This window comes from Aquarana catesbeiana, linkage group LG11 (genome assembly GCF_042186555.1).
Source record: "Aquarana catesbeiana isolate 2022-GZ linkage group LG11, ASM4218655v1, whole genome shotgun sequence".
NCBI classification, from domain to species: domain Eukaryota; kingdom Metazoa; phylum Chordata; class Amphibia; order Anura; family Ranidae; genus Aquarana; species Aquarana catesbeiana.
The window spans coordinates 277,749,455-277,772,291 of NC_133334.1; the positions used below are offsets into that span (position 1 = coordinate 277,749,455).

The 22,837-nt window shown below is 46.6% G+C and overlaps 1 protein-coding gene and 1 long non-coding RNA gene across 4 annotated transcripts in view; one reads left to right on the forward strand and one right to left on the reverse strand.

The window, feature by feature from the left end:
* The window catches only part of LOC141112826 (uncharacterized), a 71,764-nt gene extending 50,185 nt beyond the window's left edge, over positions 1–21,579 (reverse strand). Inside the window, exon 1 of the long non-coding RNA XR_012236650.1 lies at positions 21,484–21,579. This is a non-coding gene — a long non-coding RNA (uncharacterized lncRNA). The remainder of the gene's footprint in view (positions 1–21,483) is intronic.
* PLCG2 (phospholipase C gamma 2) overlaps positions 1–22,837 on the forward strand; it is a 201,715-nt gene that overhangs the window by 38,451 nt on the left and 140,427 nt on the right. For all 3 annotated transcript variants that reach the window (XM_073605904.1, XM_073605902.1, XM_073605903.1), the window contains exon 2: positions 7,997–8,241. In XM_073605904.1, coding sequence (XP_073462005.1) covers positions 8,043–8,241 — 199 coding nt within the window. In that variant the 5' untranslated portion in view covers positions 7,997–8,042. The remainder of the gene's footprint in view (positions 1–7,996; positions 8,242–22,837) is intronic.

Below are 22,837 nucleotides of genomic sequence, written 5' to 3' on the forward strand. Positions count from 1 at the left end.
GGGGGGCTCCTTGTGGAGCGGCTGCCGCTGCTTATGGGTCTCCTGTCTTTCTCCACACTGTGACTGGACCGTGAATGGAGAAGCAGAAGATCGATGAGTTCATGTCCCTGACGCTCTGCTCTCTCCTCCTATCAGCATACTTACAACACATGATTGGCTCCTTGTGCTGCTTCTCCTTTTCCAAGGCTGAGCTTTGCTGTACAGGTGCTGCAAAAATCAGATGCCAACTCAAATGCATTTAAAAGAGATGTAAGGGATTTGTTTTTAATCATACTTACCTAGGTGGATGCAGCATCGGCCCCCTGCCGGCCCGAAGGCTGAAAACGAAGCGATCAAACAATAGTCAATAGACGTCCTCCCGTGCATGAGATCCCTGCGTGTCCCCTGCGCGTCCCCTGCGTGTCCCCTGTGCGTCCCCTGTGCATCCCCTGTGCGTCCCCTGCGTGTCCCCTGTGCGCCCCCTGTGCATCCCCTGTGCATCCCCTGTGCATCCCCTGTGCGTGCGGCGCGCTCTGTGTTTACCAAGTGAATGAGCCAATGACAGTTGATTATGTGATGTAAACAAAAAAACGGTAATCACCTTTTTTTCTGCTCGTGCTGACAGTGTAAACAAAAAAAAAATGCCAATCACCGGCCTGTGTCAGAGAGACAGTGGTCCCGAAGAGGGTGAGACATCACCCAAGTATCTGTGCCCACCAGTGCTGCCTGCCAGTTCCCACCAGTGCCACCTGCCAGTGCATAGCAATGCCATCAACCAGTGCCCACCAGTGCCACCTGCCAGTGCATATCAATGCCGCCAACCAGTGCCCACCTGTGCCACCTACCAGTACCCATCTGTGTCACATACCAGTGCCCATAAGTGCTGCCAAACAGTGCCCATCAGTGCCTCATCATCAGTGCCACCTATCAGTGCTGCTGCCTATCAGTGTCACCTAGCAGTGCCCATCAGTGCCGCCTATCAATGCCCTTCAGTGCCCATCAGTGCCACCCATCTATGCTACCCATCAGTGCCACCCATTAGTGCCACCTATCAGTGCAGCCTATCAATGCCCTTCAGTGCCCTTCAGTGCCACCCATCTATGCCACCCATCAGTGCCACCCATCAGTGCCCACCAGTGCCGCCTCATCTATGCCCACCAGTGCCACCTATCAGTGTCTATCAGTGCCGCCTTATCAGCGCACATCAATGAAGGAGAAAAATGTTTGCAAACTTTTACAACAAACTATAAAACTGTTTTGTTTTTTTTTTCCCAAAATTTTCGGTAATTTTTCATTTTTTTGAGAAAAAAAATAAAAAACCCAGCAGTGATTAAATATCACCAAAACTACGCTCTATTTATGTGAAAAAAAATGATAAAAACATGTGTACAGCGTTGCATGACTGCGCAATCGCCATTCAAAGTGCCCGACAGCGCTGAAAGCTGAAAATTGGCCCGGGCAGGAAGGGGGTGAAAGTGCCCGGTAGGCTAATAACGGATAAATGAATACAGATTCTGTGTCTTTTATATTTGCCTGAAGGTGCTGATATAAGGGACCACAAAAGGCTAAACCCCTTCCCCCGCCCACAATGTAAAGGCCCAGGGCAATGGACATGGAGCAGGATTCTGTTTTAGCCTTCTGTGTCCAATGACAAACATTGCTGCTGTTGTGTCGGCTGATTGTTGGTGTTCCAGGTGATCAGTCAGTGACTACACCTATACAAAGGGGCATTATACGGGGCCCGGGGCCCGGCATCTACAATAACATTCCGGTCCGGCAGACACAATGCACAGAGCTCATGCAAATCCTCCTCCATTCATGAAACAAAGAGATACTTATTGTAACTATTGGGACTGGCCTTGCTGAATGTTACATTGTATATCACCCGAGACTCTGACAATGAATACATCTCCACATATTTTCTGTAAATAATACAGAGGCTCCTTTCCAGCTGGAAGACTCCCAATCACTCCATACAGATAACAAGTAACTAATGAATGCAGCTCTGTATTCATGAAATGTATGTATTGTTTTAATGCAAGCAGTGTGACTTTCCCCATCGGAGTCCCCCTTACATAACACCCCCCCCTTACATTGGGGTCCTTATCACAGTCCCCCTCCCCTACATCAGGATCCCTATCAGAGTTCCTCTTACATCAGGATTCCCATTAGAGTCCCCTTTTACATCAGGATCCCCATTAGAGTCCCCCCTTACATCAGAGTCCCCCCTTAAATCAGGGTCCGCTCTTACATCAGGGTCCCCATTAGAGTCCCTCTTACATCAGAATTCCTATCAGAGTTCCTCTTACATCACGATTCCTCTCAGAGTCCCCTTTTACACCAGGATCCCCATTAGAGTCCCTCCTACATCAGGGTCCCCACTGTGTGCTCTGCAAATGATAAATGTACTGCCGACTCTGCGATGAACCAACTATGCTCTGTGATCAGCAAAATGCTCTGCAACTTACTAACAGTGTCATTTTTCAGTTTGTTTGTGCTGATCTGTGAGGCTGTGCTATATACCATGATCTGTGAGGCTGTGCTATATACCATGATCTGTGAGGCTGCGCTATATACCATTATTTATGAGGCTGCGCTATATACCATTATTTATGAGGCTGCGCTATATACCATTATCTGAGAGGCTGTGCTATATACCATGATCTGTGAGGCTGCGCTATATACCATGATCTGTGAGGCTCCGCTATATACCATTATCTGTGAGGCTGCGCTATATACCATGATCTGTGAGGCTGTGCTATATACCATTATTTATGAGGCTGCGCTATATACCATTATCTGTGAGGCTGCGCTATATACCATGATCTGTGAGGCTGTGCTATATACCATTATTTATGAGGCTGAGCTATATACCATGATCTGTGAGGCTGCGCTATATACCATGATCTGTGAGGCTGTGCTATATACCATTATTTATGAGGCTGAGCTATATACCATTATCTGTGAGGCTGCGCTATATACCATGATCTGTGAGGCTGTGCTATATACCATTATTTATGAGGCTGAGCTATATACCATGATCTGTGAGGCTGAGCTATATACCATGATCTGTGAGGCTGCGCTATATACCATTATCTGTGAGGCTGCGCTATATACCATTATCTGTGAGGCTGCGCTATATACCATGATCTGTGAGGCTGCGCTATATACCATGATCTGTGAGGCTGCGCTATATACCATTATTTGTGAGGCTGCGCTATATACCATGATCTGTGAGGCTGCGCTATATACCATTATCTGTGAGGCTGCGCTATATACCATGATCTGTGAGGCTGTGCTATATACCATGATCTGTGAGGCTGTGCTATATACCATTATTTATGAGGCTGCGCTATATACCATGATCTGTGGGGCTGCGCTATATACCATGAAACAAAATGAATACCCCTAAGCGAACTTTATAGGCACTTATGTATTTAAGAGAGATGTATAGAAAAATTGAACTAACCATACTAACTAACTATTTTACTAACTATACTAACGAGGATACACTCGCCGATCTTATTTTTGTGCTATATACCATGATCTGCGAGGCTATGCTATATACCATGATCTGTGAGGCTGTGCTATATACCATGATTGGCAAGGCTGCGCTATATACCCTGATCTATGATGCTGGGGCTATATACTCTGTCCTGTGATGCTGGGGCTATATACTCTGTCCTGTGATGCTGAGCTGTATACTCTGTCCTGTGATGCTGGGGCTATATACTCTGTCCTGTGATGCTGAGCTGTATACTCTGTCCTGTGATGCTGGGGCTATATACTCTGTCCTGTGATGCTGAGCTGTATACTCTGTCCTGTGATGCTGAGGCTATATACTCTGTCCTGTGATGCTGAGCTGTATACTCTGTCCTGTGATGCTGGGACTGTATACTCTGTCCTGTGATGCTGAGCTGTATACTCCTGACACTATGGGTGGAAGCAAGTGGAATATAGGGGACGGAGTGGGTGGATTCTATAAGGGGTAGGGCTTATGAGAAGTGGGAGGGGTCAAAAAGGAAGGGCGGGGTCTGGCGCCCCCCTATCCTAAAACTTCACCAGCTGCCACTGCAACATAAGAAGAATAGCATTTTTGCTTGCACATGATTGGATGATGGAAGTTAGTAGAACTTCTGCTCATTTGCTAAGCTCTGGAGCAACTGCTCTTGCAGAATGCAATTGCACTTTGCCAAGTGCACAGTCTATTTGCCTTTAGTAAATACACCCCTATAACTTTTGCGCAAACCAATCAATTTACACTTATTGGGGTTTTTTTTAATACCAAAAATATGTAGAAGAATACATATTGGCCTAAACTGATGAATACATTTTTTTTTATTTTTATTTTTTTATTTTTGGATATGTATTATAGCAGAAAGTAAAAAAAAAAAAATTATTTTTTTGTCAAAATTTAAAAGTCTTTTTTTGTTTATAGCGCAAAAAATTAAAACCACAGAGGTGATCAAATACCCCCAAAATAAAGCTCTATTTGTGGGGAAAAAAGGAATTTTGTTTGGGTACAGCGTCGCACGACCGCGCAATTGTCAGTTAAAATAATGTAGTGCCGTATTGCAAAAAATGGCCTGGTCATTAAGGGGGTAAATCCTTCCAGGCCTGAAGTGGTTAATGGTCCCCATCAGTGTCCGTCTTACATCAGAAGCCAGACAACCTCTGCTGACCCTAATCCTCAATCAGTGCACATTGAGGACACACAACTGACACTAGTTGGGGGCTGGATAAAATCATGTCTGGAACAGTTATGAAGCTATTAATCAGCACAGCTAAAATCTGCACCATCAAGTGGCCAGCAGGGAGGAACATGATCATCTAAAGGGATGCCGGGGATGTGTTCTTTCACTCAAGCTCATCACTCGGCATCACTCTGCTCTCTGCATCACTGTGCTGTTTCTCCTGTCACTGTCCAGTCACATGCTGTAGTGGGTGGGGCCTTGTCGGGCTATGTGCAGCACAGTGATGATGTCACTGCTACTTTTAGAAGGTAATAGCTGGGTTTTCAAAGGCATTGAAAAAAATGGATTTATATCCTTAGTGGCTACTGGGAAATATATTTAAATCAAAGCCTTTGTGCCTGTAGTTAAGCTGCAAGCCGATCTCCTACTCATAAGCCTCTAAAAAAAACTGTAAAATGTTTTACTTTACAAAAAAAAAAACAAAAAGTGGAGTCCGTCCAATCGCTCACCTAACATCCCCCGGAGACGGATTACAGATCATTACCCCCGGGTGCGGACTTAAAGTGCTTTTTTTTTTTAATAAATATAAAAATGGAAGGATTTAATGGTCTTAGAACTCTTTGCTCAGAGTTCTTCTAAAACCTTTCTATCCGTATTCTGTGAGCGTAAATTCCCCGATTGAAAAGTGTGCATTATGCACGGCGCTCGGTCAGGTATGAGGAGTGCGGCGGAGCGTAACAACGCGGGTTGAACAGGAAAATCGCTCTGTAATATATCTGAGAGGAATTGGTGGCTTTCTTCACAGCTGCGTCACGTATCCTGCGTTGTCTGTGATAGTCGTCACTTCACCTCGCCAACATACAAATTATATCCAATCTCTAGAATTAGTTCCCTTTCATCGCATATACAATATATTTAAATATATACAATGTATCGTACAGGAAGCCAGGGATGGGGGGTCCTGGAACACAGATCTAGATCACCGCTGTTTGCGTTGTGGGGTACGACAAGAGTACAGTTTTGGAGTACTCAGACATTCTCACCCATGCAGGGTTAGGGGTGATAAGGTGATCCGGTATAAAGGTGAAAACCAATTTACAGTTTAGCCAGGATTGTAATGGGGGTAACTCCACTTTCGCGGGAAAAACCCCCAGCAAATAAAAAAATAAATAAATAGTCTAACACGTGGATGTCAAATACAATTTCATCGCAGGCTGCATCAGCAGTATGGTTGCCCTCAAAGGGCTGGTTGTATCAGGATTACACTATGTACAGAGTGCAGGGTTCAGGAGTGCGTTATGTACAGAGTGCAGAGTTCAAGGATGAGCTATATACAGAGTGCAGAGTTCAGGAGTGCGTTACCTACAGAGTGCAAAGTTAGGGGCTGAGCTATATACAGAGTGCAGAGTTTAGGATTACACTATGTACAGAGTGCAGGGTTTCTGGAGTGTTTTATGTTCAGAGTGCAGGGTTTCTGGAGTGTTTTATGTTCAGAGTGCAGGGTTTCCAGAGTGCATTACCTACAGAGTGCAAAGTTAGGGGGTGAGCTATGTGCAGAGTTCAGGATTACACTACGTACAGAGTGCAGGGTTCAGGAGTGCGATATATACAGAGTGCAGAGTTCAAGGATGAGCTATATACAGAGTGCAGGGTTCAGGAGTGCGTTACCTACAGAGTGCAAAGTTAGGGGGTGAGCTATGTACAGAATGCAGAGTTCAGGATTACACTACGTACAGAGTGCAGGGCTCAGGAGTGTGCTATGTACAGAGTGCAGAGTTCAAGAATGAGCTATATACAGAGTGCAGGGTTTCAGGAGTGCGTTACCTACAGAGTACAAAGTTAGGGGGTGAGCTATGTACAGAATGCAGAGTTCAGGATTACACTATGTACAAAGTGCAGGGTGCAGGAGTGCGTTATGTACAGAGTGCAGGGTTCAGGAGTGCATTACCTACAGAGTGCAAGTTAGGGCGTGAGCTATTTACAGAGTGCAGGGTTCAGGATTACACTACGTACAGAGTCAAGGGGTGCCCTATTCATGGAGTGTGAGGATGCAGGAGGATACAGAGTGCAGGGTTCAGGAGTGCGTAACCTACAGAGTGCAAATTTCAGGGGTGAGCTATGTACAGAGTGCAGAGTTCAGGATTACACTACATACAGAGTGCAGAGTTCAGGATTACACTACGTACGGAGTCCAGGGGTGCCCTTATTTACGGAGTGTGAGGATGCAGGAGGAAACAGAGTGCAGGGTTCAGGAGTGCGTTTCCTACAGAGTGCAAATTTCAGGGGTGAGCTATGTACAGAGTGCAGGGTTCAGGATTACACTACATACAGAGTGCAGAGTTCAGGATTACACTACATACAGAGTGCAGGGTTCAGGATTACACTACATACAGAGTGCAGAGTTCAGGATTACACTATGTACAAAGTGCAGGGTGCAGGAGTGCGTTATGTACAGAGTGCAGGGTTCAGGAGTGCATTACCTACAGAGTGCAAGTTAGGGCGTGAGCTATTTACAGAGTGCAGGGTTCAGGATTACACTACGTACAGAGTCAAGGGGTGCCCTATTCATGGAGTGTGAGGATGCAGGAGGATACAGAGTGCAGGGTTCAGGAGTGCGTAACCTACAGAGTGCAAATTTCAGGGGTGAGCTATGTACAGAGTGCAGAGTTCAGGATTACACTACATACAGAGTGCAGAGTTCAGGATTACACTACGTACGGAGTCCAGGGGTGCCCTTATTTACGGAGTGTGAGGATGCAGGAGGAAACAGAGTGCAGGGTTCAGGAGTGCGTTTCTTACAGAGTGCAAATTTCAGGGGTGAGCTATGTACAGAGTGCAGGGTTCAGGATTACACTACATACAGAGTGCAGAGTTCAGGATTACACTACGTACAGAGTGCAGGGTTCAGGATTACACTACATACAGAGTGCAGAGTTCAGGATTACACTACATACAGAGTCCACACTCTATTCACGGAGTGTGAGGATGCGGGAGGATACAGAGTGCAGGGTTCAGGAGTGCGTTACCTACAGAGTGCAAATGGGACATTTGTTTCAGCGACAACTAAGAGGGCATCTATCTCACTTTGGAGTCTCATATTCACTTCCTCTTATGCCTGCAAGAAGTGAAGGGAAATTTCCCCAACGCAGATGACAAATGTTTTAACATTTTCTTACTCCATTCAAAATTCAAAGAAGGTCTTGGCTTTAGATATGCTTTACCTGGGGGGCTGCCATGTGCCTAGGGAAGTGTGATCTGTTTTTAAGTTTATTTTATACAAAGTTTGCAAAATGACACAATTTATTTTTTTTTTTTTCTTGCAGCGGTTTTGAAAGGTGAAAAGGGTGCTGGGGCAGAGTGAAGACCACCATGCCTCGTAGGAGTAGTGCCGATTTCCGGGCTCTCCCGGAGTACCAGAAGAACCACATCAAGAGGATCCTGGAACTGGGCACTGTGATGACCGTATTTAACTACAAGAAGTCTCAGTCGGAGCGGAGGACCATCCAGGTCATAATGGAGACCTTCCAGGTGGCGTGGAGTAAGACTGCAGACAAAATCGAAGGATTCTGTAAGTACTATTTTGCTTCTATAGCAAAACTGGATACAATATGAACAAAAAATAAAATGCCTGTAAATTGTATGTAAACCCCCCCCCCAAAAAAAAAACAAAGTTGGGTAGCTTACCCTCCATTGATTGCATTCATTTTGTTTATTTCTTTTCATCCTGAATTCCTAACAGTAAAGGACTTCCAGGTCCACAGTGACAACGCTCACAGTCTGTGCCTCTGCAGGAGCAGCGTTGTCCCCCCAGGACTGTGGTCTTCAACATTTCTACGCAAAGGGCCAAATGACTGTCCTTCCATTTTTAGGGGGGCCAGACAAAGGCCAGTTGAAGTAGAAAATTTCCCCGGAATCTGGGGGAGTAACAGAATTACATAGTGCCTGTGGTCAGTAGATCAGTAGAAGGAGGAATAGTGTTGGTCATTGGTGTCTGTAGGAGGAATAGTGCCCCATCGCTGGTGTCAGTGGAAGGAATAGTGCCCCATCGTTGGTGTCAGTGGAAGGAATAGTGCCCCATCATTGGTGTCAGTGGAAGGAATAGTACCCAATATTGTCATCAGTGGGAGCAATAGTATTCTATTATAGTGACCTTGGTGTCAATGTGAGAAATGGTGCCCCACTGTGCCCTATAGTCGGTGTTATGCCGCGTACACACGACCGGTTTTGCGGTCGGAATAAACTCTGAAGGTTTCTCTGACGGAATTTAGACGGAATACCGTTCAAGCGGTCTTGCCTACACACGGTCAACCCAAAGTCCCACCAAAGTCCGACCGTCCAGAACGCGGTGACGTACAACATGTACGACGGGACTAGAAAAAGGAAGTTCAATAGCCAGTAGCCAATAGCTTCCGTCTCGTACATGCTTCAGAGCATGCGTCGTTTTTGGTCAGTCGGAACAGCATACAGACGAGCGGTTTTGCCAATAGGAATTGGTTCCGTCGGAAATTTTTAGAACATGTTCCATTTCTAGGTCCGTCAGAATTTTCGTAAAAAAAGTCAGATGAGGTATACACACGATTGGAATAGTCGATGAAAAGCTTCCATCTGACTTTTTCTGTCAGACATTCTGCTTGTGTGTACGGCTTTAGTTGAAGGAATTGTACCCCATCATTGGAGGAATAGTGCCCCATTATGTGTGTCAGTGGAAAGAATAGTGCCTCATCATTGGTATCAGTGGGAGGAATAGTGCCCCATTATGTGTGTCAGTGGAAAGAATAGTGCCTCATCATTGGTATCAGTGGGAGGAATAGTGCCCCATCATTGGTGTCAGTGGAAAGAATGGTGCTTTTTTTATTTGTGTCAGTGGGAGGAATAGTGCCCCATCGATGGTGTCAGTGGAAGGAATAGTGCCCTATCATTGATGTCAGTGAGAGGAATACTACCCCATTGTTGGTGTCAGTGGAAGGAATAGTGCCCCATCATTGGTGTCAGTGGGAGGAATAGTGCCCCATCATTGGTATCAGTGGGAGGAATAGTGCCCCATCATTGGTATCAGTGGGAAAAAATAGTGCCCTATCATTGGTGTCAGTGGAAAGAATAGTGCCCCATCATTGGTATTGGTGGAAGGAATAGTGTCTCATTATTGGTGTCAGTGGGAGGAATAGTGCCCCATCGATGGTGTCAGTGGAAAGACTAGTGCCCTATCATTGATGTCAGTGAGAGGAATACTGCTCCATTGTTGGTGTCAGTGGAAAGAATAGTGCCCCATCATTGGAGTCAGTGGAAGGACTAGTGCCTCATTGTTGGCATCAATGGAAAGAATAGTGCTCCGTCATTGGTGTCAGTGGGAGGAATAGTGTCCCCTTTATTGGAGTCAGTGGAAGGAATGGTGCCTCATTGTTGGTATTAGTGGAAGGAATAGTGCTCCATCATTGGTGTCAGTGGGAGGAATGCCCCAGCATTAGTATTAGTGCAAGGAATAGTGCTTCATTATTGGTGTCAGTGGAAGGAATGGTGCTTTTTCATTGGTGTCAGTGGGAGAAATAATGCCTCATTATTGATGTCAGTGGAGGAATAATGCCCCCTCATTAGTGTCAGTGGGAGGAATAGTGCCCCGTCATTGGTATCAGTGGAAAGAGTAGTGAACCCTCATTGGTGTCATTGGGAAGAATAGTGACCCTTCATTGGTATTAATGGGAAGAATAGTGACCCATCATTGGTATTAATGGGAGGAATAGTGACCCATCATTGGTATTAATGGGAAGAATAGTGACCCATCATTGGTATTAATGGGAAGAATAGTGACCCATCATTGGTATTAATGGGAAGAATAGTGACCCATCATTGGTATTAATGGGAAGAATAGTGACCCATCATTGGTATTAATGGGAGGAATAGTGACCCTTCATTGGTATTAATGGGAAGAATAGTTACCCATCATTGGTATTAATGGGAGGAATAGTGACCCATCATTGGTATTATTGGGAAGAATAGTGACCCATCATTGGTATTATTGGGAAGAATAGTGACCCATCATTGGTAGTAATGGGAAGAATAGTGACCCATCATTGGTATTAATGGGAAGAATAGTGACCCATCATTGGTATTAATGTTAGGAATAGTGCCTCATCCTTGGTGTCAGCGTCCCTAAGGACTGGATAAAGGCGAGCAATGGGCCACATTCAGCCATCAAGTCCATGATGATAATATTGAATGCTCTCACGAAAAAAAACAAATTCAGAATTTCCATACAAGTGTTGGAATTTTAGACGTCTGGTGTGTGGCCAGCCTGTCTGATGAAGCCCCGTGTATGTAGAAGGTATTTTTAAGAAGAAGGTTCGGAGTGACCCTTAACTCCCTCCTCCTCTCGCATCACTTTAAGCGACTTTAACTGACTGTTGTGTAAAATAAACCTCCTGCATAAAAAGTATTCAAGAGATAAATATTGTATTTACCATCAGACAGAGGGAACGATTTCACTTGATCCAAGAAAAAAAAAAACAAAGAATATAAAAAAAAAAGGAGGCCTCCTTCCAACCACGGTCACAAATCACTTTCAGGAGCCGGCCACTCTGTACAATTCACAGCAAGAATACAATTTCACCGCCGAGCAAGAGGTCAGCGCTTTAAATTGCTTTTCCCTATCTCACATGAAAGAACGAAACATTTTCATTTATTGACGAGATGATGGCTGAGCTGAGACAAGTTACTTAAATCCAATGACCCCTGACTCCGAGTCCAAAAAGATCGAGTTGTCTTCGTTTATAAGGATTAGAATGGATGCTGTTTCTCTATTTCCTTACCGCCGATTTTCTCTTAAAGGAGAAGGAGCGGTCCAAAGATAATCGTTTCTGTGTTTTTTTTACGACGACGGTGCTGGTTACATCTCTATGGGGCAAGTTCACGAGAAATGGTGACCTCGGGCCATCTGCAGGCATTGACCTTCATGTGTCTTTATTGGTGGGAGTTTTTATAGTTTACGGTGGTGGGAAAAGATAACAAATAGGTTAAAGCCTAACTCTAGTTAAGTTTTTTTGTTTCATTTTGGGTTATGTTACAGTGCCCCCCCCCCCAACAGATAAAGTGGGATTATCTGAGTCCAAATGGTAGCTGGACTTCACCAGAGCTCCTGATGGTGGACAAAGGCCAGTGGTCCCGGTTTTCTTAGCTGACACCGGGTCATGGCCCTCAGGATTGCCTCACCAAGGGGGTGGCTGAAACGGGATGAAGATCAGGGGTGTTCTGGTCCAATCAGGACTCGAGGCAGGCAAGGGAGTAGTCAGGTCCAGGCAGGGGTACAGGCAAGTAGCATGCAAAGGAGCAGTCAGTTTCAGATGGGTCGACGCAGGCAGCAGAGGAGGGAGTAGTCAGGTCTAGGCAGGGGTCCAGGCAGGTGGCAGGCAAGGGATTATTCAGGTTCAGGCAGGGGTAGAGTCAGGCGACAAGCGAAGGAGTAGTCAGGTCCAGGCAGAAGTTGAGGAAGACAGTAAGTGAGGGATTGGTCAGGCCCATGCAGGGGTTGCAGTAGGCACAGGAGTAGCCAGATCCAGACAGTGATCGAGGCAGGCAGCAAGTGAGGGATTGGTCAGGTCCATTTAGAGGTTACAGCAGGAAAGGGAGTAGCCAGGTTCAGGCAGGGATCGAGGCATGTGGCAGGTGAGGGATAAGTCAGGTCCAGGCAGGTGTCCCGAAAGGCAGCAAGTGAGGTATTAGTCAGGTCCATGCAGGATTGTGGCAGGCAAGGGAGTAGCCAGGTTCAGGCAGGGGTCAAGGCAGGCAGCAAGTGAGGGATTAATCAGGTTCATGAAGGGGTTGCGGCAGGCACAGGAGTAGTCAGGTCCAGGCAGTGGTCAAGGCAAGCAGCCAGGGAGGGATTAGTCAGGTCCATGCAGGGGTCGAGGCAGGTGGGAGGCAAGAGAGTATTTGGTGGAATCCCTGCACTGAGTTCCCAGATCTGCACCAGTGGTGGTTGGTGCTCAAAATTTTTGGGGGGGCGCAAACAACCTGAAAAATTCTGGGAAAAAAACCCCCATCAATTGCAGCCTCACTGTGCCCATCAAACGCTGCCACTGTATCAAACGTAGCCACTGTGCCCATCAAATGCAGCCACTGTGCCCATCAAATGCAGCCACTGTGTCCATTAAATGCTGCCACTGTGCCCCAAATGTTACCACTGTGCCCCAAGTGCTGCCACTGTGCCCCAAGTGCCGCCACTGTGCCCCCCGCCGTCTGCCCGGCACTTAACTTGTCTCAGGTGGGCAGCGGGTGATGGCGGCAGGCGGTGTCCGGTGTCCTCCATTTCTTCCCCGACCCGATGTCTTCTTCCACCCGCTCCTCTCGTCCTCTGCTATGATTGGCGTCCAATCACAGCGCCTGTCAATTCAGCCAATCAGGTGACAGGTAACACAAACCCAGCAACCTGATTGGCTGAGAGGCGGTTCAGTGTTAGCAAAGCGAATTCCTTCACTTTGCTAACATACAGCTGAGTGAGAAGCGAACGCACAGCGGTGCGCCCGCTTCGCACATTTTTTGGGCACCTATTAAAGCCTATGGCTCTAAGCAGGTGCTTTCAAAAAACACCCCCGTCGGTGTAATTTAGATGCCCAGCTCCCAAAAATGGGCCGGGCACCTGAATAGGGGGTGTCAGCAGCATGCAATGCATGAATCTATCTATGGTGATTAGAGCGGTGCAGGAGAGGGGGGGGGAGGGGGCGGCACTCCTGCGCACCGCCACTGATCTGCACACCTGCTGTGCCCATTACGAGAGACTTCGACCATCCCTGCTGGACTTTCATTTTTGTATTATGAAGAATGTAACAGAGTTGGGTGGGGAAACCCAAAAGTCCCAGGTGGCCAGGAGTCGGGGATTTCTTCAGGGAGATCCCGCTCTTGGAGTATCCATATAGGAGGCCAGGGCCTGACTCAGCACAACAGGCTCTACTTATAATAAAAATGTCACTTTTAGAGTTGCCAATCCTTTAATATATTGCTAGGCATTACTGTCTTAATGTCCGGTATCCTTTATATGTTGTTAAGAAAATGAGGCCATGGGGACATCTTTTAACGATCCTCCATGCTGTCCACTTGGATCAGCCTTTCTAAATCTATACACCAAAACAGCCACATTGATCTAATGTTACTGGGTGAGAGATTGTGGGATGATCGTTGGGGTGTGTCTTTGTAAGTCCCTTCATTACATTGTCTAAGAACCCGTGTATCCAAAAATAAAAAGCAGACATTGGTCTTTTCACTGGAAACCTTGTTGCTGCATTTTGGGTTTTCCCCCAGAGTTTTTATTATTGCTTCTACTTTCTAGAAGAAATAACCATGAAAAGAAATTAAAAGTGAAAGCATTAAGTGCAATTCTCTCATGATGGGGGCATGGGTGGGGGGCTTGATGTGTTGGATTTATGCCCTGCCCTTTTAGGCCTCATGAACACAGACGTACTTAGGCATAAAATATGCCTTGTGTGAAAGTTGTCTTGTTTTCCCGTGGCTGGGAAGCCATAGGTGGAGTGGGCAGGCTGCCATAGAAGTGAATGGCTGCGCACCTCTGTGCTTGTGTTAGTGTCGCTGTCAGATGTCAGGCTCGAAGACCAGTAACTATAGCAGTAAAGAGGCTTCAACTGACCAGCTGGATAAGTATACAAGCAGGTCACCCTGGAGGATGACATGGGTTCACCTGAGGTGCAGGGTCTAAGCACTAAGTGGTGTTCGCCAGAGCAGTTCTCAGAATCACCCCACCAGGAGGTGAGCAAGCCAGGGTTCAGTAGCAGATATAGCAGAAGTAGAAACATAGTCAGTAAACAAGCTAAGGTTGTTAACAAGTGGTTGCAGGTTGGGATCAAGCGGAAGTGTAGTTGAGGAACAAGCCAAAGGTCGGTAAAAAGTGGTTGCAGGTTGGGATCAAGCGGAAGTGTAGTTGAGGAACAAGCCAAAGGTCGGTAACAAGTGGTTGCACGTTGAGATCAAGCAGAAGTGTAGTTGAGGAACAAACCAAAGGTCAGTAACAAGTGGTTGCAGGTTAAGGTCATGTGGAAGTGTAGTCAAGGAACAAGCCAAAGGTCAGTAACAAATGGTTGCAGGTAGGGATCAAGTGGAAGCGTAGTTGAGGAACAAGCCAAAGGTTGATAAGAAGTGGTTGCAGTTTGGAATCAAGTGGAAGCGTAGTTGAGGAACAAGCCAAAGGTCAGTAACAAGTGGTAGCGAGCGGTAGCAAAGATACGAATGGCAACAGGAGTGACAAGAGTGACTGGGAGGAGCAAAGATTTCAAGGTTCACCATAAATAAGGTTCAAGACAAGATTGTCCAAAGAATTGTCTAGAGAGCTGTCCAGCATCTCAGGTGGCTCAGCAAGAAGAGATATTGCCAGGCACAACAGAGGTTGCAGGTCCAGATCTGGGTCCTGACACAACACTACTGTGCATCAGTGTTTACCCATACATGTGCATACAATGCATTTTACCGAATGCAGAAGTGGGAAATTAGACACACATACATACATGTGCTGGTAAAGCAAACGAATTAAAGGGGCATACAGCCATTCATTTCTATGACCGGCTGTACATCCCATCTGTGGCCCCCCAGTCAAGGAAAACTAGGCCTATCTAACGGCTAACTATTGAGGCCTTAAAGCATTCTCCTCTTTTGTGTGCATGGTACAAAACTGGGAGGTTAGGCCATGAAAGAGTAAAACCTGCCAAACATGGCTCCAATCAGAATCAATCAGCCAAAAGTTGAACTGTGGTGCCTCTATCAACACCACCCGGCTCAACCAACTTTGAATGAAATATTGAGGCAGGGGAGGGAGCAGTTAGGTAGAGGCAAGTGGCAGGCGAGGGCTTAGACAGGTCCAGGCAGGAGTCGAGGCAGGCTAAGGGTAAGGAGCACTCTGGTTCAGTCGGGTAGAAGCAAGCGAGGGATTAGTCAGGTCCAGACAGGGGTCAAGGCAGGTGACAGGGGAGGGGTAAATCAGGTTCGGATGCGTCAATACAGGCGGCAGGTGAGGGAATAATCAGGTTCAGGGAAGGCAGCAGTCATTCCAGGCAGGCGTCGAGGCAGGTGCAGGGAAGGGAGCACTCTTGTTCAGTCGGGTAGAGGCAAGTGAGGGATTAGTCAGCTCCAGACAGGGGTCAAGGCAGGCAGCAGGGGAGGGATAAATCAGGTTCAGACATGTTGAGATAGGCAGCAGGCAAGGGATTAGTCAGCTTCAGGGCAGGAGGCAGGGGAGGTAGCAGTCAGTCCAGGCATGAGTCGAGGCAGGCGCAGGGGAAGGTGCACTTTGGTTCAGTCGGGTAGAAGCAGGCGAGGGATTAGTCAGGTCCAGGCAGGGGTCAAGGCAGGTGACAGGGGGCAGATAAATTAGGTTCAGATGCGTTGAGATAGGCGGCAGGTGAAGGATAAGTCAGGTTCAGTCAGTATATGCAGTACTGGAGGCAGGTTTCAGTGAAGATAGTAGCCAGTCCAGGCAGCAGTTAAGGCAGGCGGCAGGAGAGGTAGCAGTCAGTCCAGGCAGGAGTTGAAGCAGGTGGCAGGGGAGGTGGCAGTCTGTCTAGGCAGGAGTCAAGGCAGGCGCAGGGGGAGGGAGCACTCTTGTTCAGTTGGGTAGAGGCAAGTGAGAGTTTAGTCGGGTCCAGGCAGAGGTCAATGCAGGCAGCAGGGGAGGGATAAATCAAGTTCAGACAGGTCAAGGCAGGCAGCAGGGGAGGGATAAATCAGGTTCAGACATGTTGAGATAGGCAGCAGGCAAGGGATTAGTCAGCTTCAGGGCAGGCGGCAGGGGAGGTAGCAGTCAGTCCAGGCATGAGTTAAGGCAGGCGCAGGGGAAAGAGCATTTTGGTTCAGTCTGGTAGAAGCAGATGAGGGATTAGTCAGCTTCAGGGCAGGGGTCAAGGCAGGCAGACGTGTTGAGATAGGTGGCAGGTAAGGCATAAGTCAGGTCCAGGGAAGGTGGCGGGGGAGGTAGCAGTCAGTCCATGCAATACAGGAGGCAGGTGGCAGGGAAGATAGTAGTCAGTCCAGGCAGCAGCTGAGGCAGGCGGCAGGAGAGGTGGCAGTCTGTCTAGGCAGGAGTCAAGGCAGGCGCAGGGGAGGGAGCACTCTTGTTCAGTTGGGTAGAGGCAAGTGAGAAATTAATCAGGTCCAGGCAGGGGTCAATGCAGGCAGCAGGGGAGGGATAAATCGGGTTCAGACAGGTCAAGGCAGGCAGCAGGCTAGGGATTAGTCAGGTCCAGGCAGGGGCAGCATTAGGCGAGGGAGTAGTCATGTCCAGGCAGTGCAGCATTAGGCGAGGGAGTAGTCAGGTCCAGGCTGGGATAGCAGCAGGCTAGGGATTAGTCAGGTCCAGGCAGGGATAGCAGCATTAGGCGAGGGAGTAGTCATGTCCAGGCAGGGGCAGCATTAGGCGAGGGAGTAGTCATGTCCAGGCAGGGGCAGCATTAGGCGAGGGAGTAGTCAGGTCCAGGCAGGGATAGCAGCAGGCTAGGGATTAGTCAGGTCCAGGCAGGGGCAGCATTAGGCGAGGGAGTAGTCATGTCCAGGCAGGGGCAGCATTAGGCGAGGGAGTAGTCAGGTCCAGGCAGGGATAGCAGCAGGCTAGGGATTAGTCAGGTCCAGGCAGGGGCAGCATTAGGCGAGGGAGTAGTCAGGTCCAGGCAGGGATAGCAGCAGGCTAGGGATTAGTCAGGTCCAGGCAGGGGCAGCATTAGGCGAGGGAGTAGTCATGTCCAGGCAGGGGCAGCATTAGGCGAGGGATTAGTCAGGTCCAGGCAGGGGCAGCATTAGGCGAGGGATTAGTCAGGTCCAGGCAGGGGCAGCAGCAGGCTAGGGATTAGTCAGGTCCAGGCAGGGGCAGCATTAGGCGAGGGATTAGTCAGGTCCAGGCAGGGGCAGCAGCAGGCTAGGGATTAGTCAGGTCCAGGCAGGGGCAGCATTAGGCGAGGGAGTAGTCAGGTCCAGGCAGGGGCAGCATTAGGCGAGGGAGTAGTCAGGTCCAGGCAGGGATAGCAGCAGGCAGCAGGCGAGGGAGTAGTCAGGTCCAGGCAGGGAGCCATGTGGAAAAATCTTGGTTGAACAGCATCTTCTACCAATCAGATGCAGTCACTGGTTGGATATTCAGACACCCGCAGGTGATGGCTGTGTGCATACAATAACCAGCTATGCACATTCTTCCATCCGGGGCTTTGTCAACCATAATAAAATGGGGCAGTTACCCTGTCCTCCACCAGGTTACAACATTTTTAGATTCTAGGGGCATAGTTGTTACAACATAGACAGAGACTGGGAGGAAGGACCCCTTTGTACCGGTGCAGCAGAACCCTTCTTCTAAAACTGAGGGACCCTTCCTATCAGTCTATGGCTATATTGTACCCATTCCTCATGAAGACGGAATTAAGAGGAACTTTGACAATGACATTAAGGAGTCAGTTTAACACTTTCAAGTATTTATTACCTTTCACAGAGATCACAATACACTCCTCGACAAAACCTTCATCTGATTTTCTTTTCAAAATGACGGCGCCATCTTTGTTCAGGCTTCATCCAGGGTCAGCATTTATTTCCTGGACTGAGATGCCAGATCAGAGAGGACACAATCCTATAAATTCTGGTGGCTGTGTTCTTGGACTTACAGATCCCACATCTCTCCATAAAGAGGACCTGTCATGTCCTATTCCTATTACAAGGTATGTTTACTATCCTTGTAATAGGAATAAAAGTGATTAAAAAAATAAAGCGAAAGTGTAAAAAATAAAAAAATAAAATAAACAATAATAAAAAAAAAAAAAATTAAAGCGCCCCCATCCCTCTGTGCTCGCACGCAGAAGCGAGCGCATAGGTACGTTGCGCCCACATAAGTAGACGGCATTCAAACCACTCATGTGAGGTATCGCCACAAACGTCAGAGCGAGAGCGATACTTCTAGAGCAAGATCTTCTCTGTACTCTAAACTGGTAACCTGTAAACATTTTTAATGCATCGCCTATGGAGATTTTTAAGTACCAAAGTTTGGCGCCATTCCACGAGTGTAATACAATTGTAAAGCGTGACGTGTTAGGTATCTATTTACTCGGCGTAACATCATCTTTCACATTATACAAAAAATTGGGCTAACTTTTTTTTTTTAAATTCATGAAACCCCCCCAAAAAAACGCGTCTGAAAAATTTCTGCACAAATACCATGTGACATAAAAAGTTGCAATGATCACCATTTTATTCCCTAGGGTCTCTGATAAAAAAAATATATATATAATGTTTGGGGGTTCTGAGTAATTTTCTAGCAAAGAATTATGATTTTTATATGTAAGAGAGGAGTGCCAGAATTGGCCTGGTATGGAAGTGGTTTTAATAACATCCAATCACAGTATGGCTTGTGTTGCAATTGAATACGCTGGATCATTATTTATTTATTTTTTTGCTATTAATTTTTCCCATGAATGTGGAGTCACCCTTTAAGTCTGCACGCTGTACGACACAGAAGCCAAGCAGGTCAGGCCCCGGTATCAGTGAGATCACATTAGTCATTTTATTATATATTATTTATTATATATATATTTATATTTTATTGTCTTCATGACTCGGGTGTAAGGTTCACCTTCAGGTATCTCTGGAAAGCGCCGGTGAGAAGACTCTGTTATAATATCAGATGCAAATCTTTTCTCCCTTTAGCCGTCCCGTTTAATTATTAACTCGGCAATTGGATGTTTATAGTTCATCGCTATGGGAGATCTGCAGTTTCTAATGCGTTCAGCAATGTGAATAAACCGCAGACATTCCTTTCATTACCTGAAGATCCCCGTAGGGCAGAGATAGGCAACTCTATAGAGGTGGAAATCCACCGGACCAACACGGGAGAAGTCAAAGATCTCCGGGCACTATGTCACCTCCTCACACCCGATATAAACCTCTAATTGCCGTACTACCGTATCACAATCTCATGTAACCATGGGTTTAAATCAGGTGGTGAAGGCGGCAACATATCGCCTCCTCACCACCCGTCAAACATACTCGGATTGCTTCTCAGAGGAGTAGCAGGACCTGCTGGACTTGTGAATGAGCCGTTGGTTGCATTTGGCAGGGACGGGGGCGACTTGTCAGGCGACCTAGCCGCCTGACAAGTCGCCTCCCGTTCTGTACAATGGAACCGTTCTAATCGGAGCGACGCAAGTCGCTCCGACTTAGAAGAAAGGTTCCTGTACTACTTTATGGGCGACTTGCATAGACTTCTATACAGAAGTCGTCTTGCAAGTCGCCCCGGCAGTCGTGTGCAGGTCGCCTCGGTGAGGCGACCTGCAAGTCGTGCCGCCTCTGGTGTGAACCGAGGCTTAGGGCTCATTCACACATAAAGTTGGGGGAGGGGGTTGCAGTTTTACCTCCCCCAATCCCCACCCCCATTTAGCAAGGTGTACACATGCTGCAGCTGGAATTAACCTCTTCCCTACCGGACACTCCCCCCCCCCCCCCCCCCGCCAATGTTCAGCTTTCAGTGCTGTCACACTTTGCACAGCCTTACAACACTGTGCCCATATAACATTTTTTATCACACAAATAGAGCTTTCTTTGGTGGTTTTCTTTTATCTTTTGCTAATTAAACGAAAAAAGGACAAATATTAAAAAAAAAAAATGTTTTCATAGTTTTGTTATAAAATTTTGTAAACGTAATTTTTCTCCTTCACTGATGGGCACTGATGAGACTGCACTGATGGGCACTGATAGGCTGCACTGATGGGCACTGATAGGCTGCACTGATGGGCACTGATAGGTGGCACTGATGAGCACTGATAGGCTGCACTGATGGGCACTGATAGGCGGCACTGATGAGGCGACACTGATGGGCACTAATAGGCTGCATTGATGGGCACTGATAGGCAGCACTGATGGGCACTGATAGGCTGCACTGATGGGGCGACACTGATGGGCACTAATAGGCTGCATTGATGGGCACTGATAGGCAGCACTGATGGTGCGACACTGATGAGCACTAATAGGCTGCATTGATGGGCACTGATAGGCTGCAATGATGAGGCGGCCCTGATGGGCACTGATGAGGCGACACTGATGGGCACTAATAGGTGGCACTGATGGGCACTGATAGGCTGCACTGATGAGGCGACACTGATGGGCTCTGGTGAGGTGGCACTGATGGGCACTGATAGGCTGCATTGATGGGGCGGCACTGATGAGGCGACAATAATGGGCACTGATAGGCTGCATTGATGGGCATTGATAGGCTGCACTGATGAGGCGACCCTGATGTGCACTGATGAGGCGACACTGATAGGTGGCACTGATGGGCATTAATAGGTGGCACTGATGGGCACTTCTATTATATCCTGCAGGTGCGGTGCACTTTCTGCAGTGTGGGTAAGCCGCAGCACATCACTGTGAAAGCAGCCCTATACTATTATGCCCGGTGTATTGCTTCACAATGTCCTGAAGATCTCTTCTGTCCTGCTGCTGGCACCACATTGGAGACCGCTGGCCAAGATAAGAGGTGGAGTGCAGTTGGTATCACCTATTTCTTAATGGCACTCAAAATGTGGGTAGCGGTTGTGCATTTTTCCACCCCAGAAAATGCTCGAACAATGCTTGTCGCAAAATGCACTTGGCTTGATGCACATTTTTGGAGCAGAAGGAGGCCCAATCGAATGATGCGCAAAAAAAAAAAAAAAAAAAAAAAAGCGAGGCTGCAGCATTGCTCAGGTGTGAACGAGTTTAAAGTGGTACTAAACACACACATATATAATTTCCATTCTCCCTTCTATTTCTCTATGTGGATGACGGCACTGTAATTATTTTAATGAAAAAAAAGTACCTTTTTCCTATTGGATATCCAGCTGTCACATGACCCGGCTCTCTCCCAGCCTGTCTGCGGGGAAACATAAGTAGAAGGAACTTCTAGTTCTCTGCTGCTGGTCAAATGTTAAAAAAAAAAAAAAACAGCCATTGGGATACAGAGTAAAAATAAATAATACATTTCAATAAATTTATTAGATTAAAATCGTATCATCGCATAGTGGTCATGCGGATACGGGATAAGTTACAGGTGCCACGTCTTATATACAATAGTTTAGAAGAGCAGAAAGATATATTGGTGGGCTCAAGACTTTATAGGTGCCTATAAAGTCTTGAGCCCACCAATATATCTTTCTGCTCTTCTAAACCATTTCAATAAATTGTTTTAAATCATCATATAAATATGTAATTAGGCTTGCACCGATATCAGTATCGGTGCCGATACGGAGTATTTTCACAAGTATCGTTACTCGTGCAAATGCACCGATACCTGAAACCGATACTTTCACGCTCGGGTTCTGTGAGCTGTCAGTGGGGTCTCCCCTGTTGACAGCAGAAGTCTTAAAGAAGTCCGGTAATTGGAGCTGTGAAAAAACAAAAAAAAAGCACCTGGCAATGTTTATTAACAACATTGCTCAGCCACTGAAACACTAAAATAAAAAGAAACATTGTTTCTTTTTGTATCTTTCTGTTTCTTCCTCTGCAGATCTGCAAGGGATGAGCAAATGTTTCTCTGTTTAGCCCCTTATTAACCCTTAATTTACTCTAATCAGCCTTAATTAACTCCCTATTCTCTTCCATTTAATTATTATTTTGCTGCTTTTTAAATAAACGATAAACAATTAAAACTTTTTTTTTGTTTGCTTTGTTAGTGAATATTTTTACACATATATATTAACATATATTTAAACATTTACATTGAAAAAGCGCCAAATAAAAAAAAAAAACAATTTATTTAATTTATAAATACATTTTCAGTGCTTTGTACCATTGCTGACAGCTGAAGTGAAAACAAAACAGTTGCGGTAGGTATCGGTAATTGGTATCGGCGAGTACTAAAAAAAAAAAAAGTATCGGTACTCATTGTAAAAAAAATTGGTATTGGTGCATCCCTATATATAATCTTTATTATTTTTGTCAATAACACGGTCATTGTGCCACGCCCCTCCAGCCTGTGTCTTAGAACAGGGAGGCGAAGCCTCCATCAATCTACATGTAATTTCTCGCCCCCCCCATTGTGTTTAGCTGGTTAGTGGGCATGGAGGAGGAGGGAGGGAGTGTCCTATCATTTAGCACTGTGTACACGCCCCCATTTGTAACTTCATAGTCACATGGGCTGCTCACATGGGATAGGGAGGAAATGCTCAGCATAG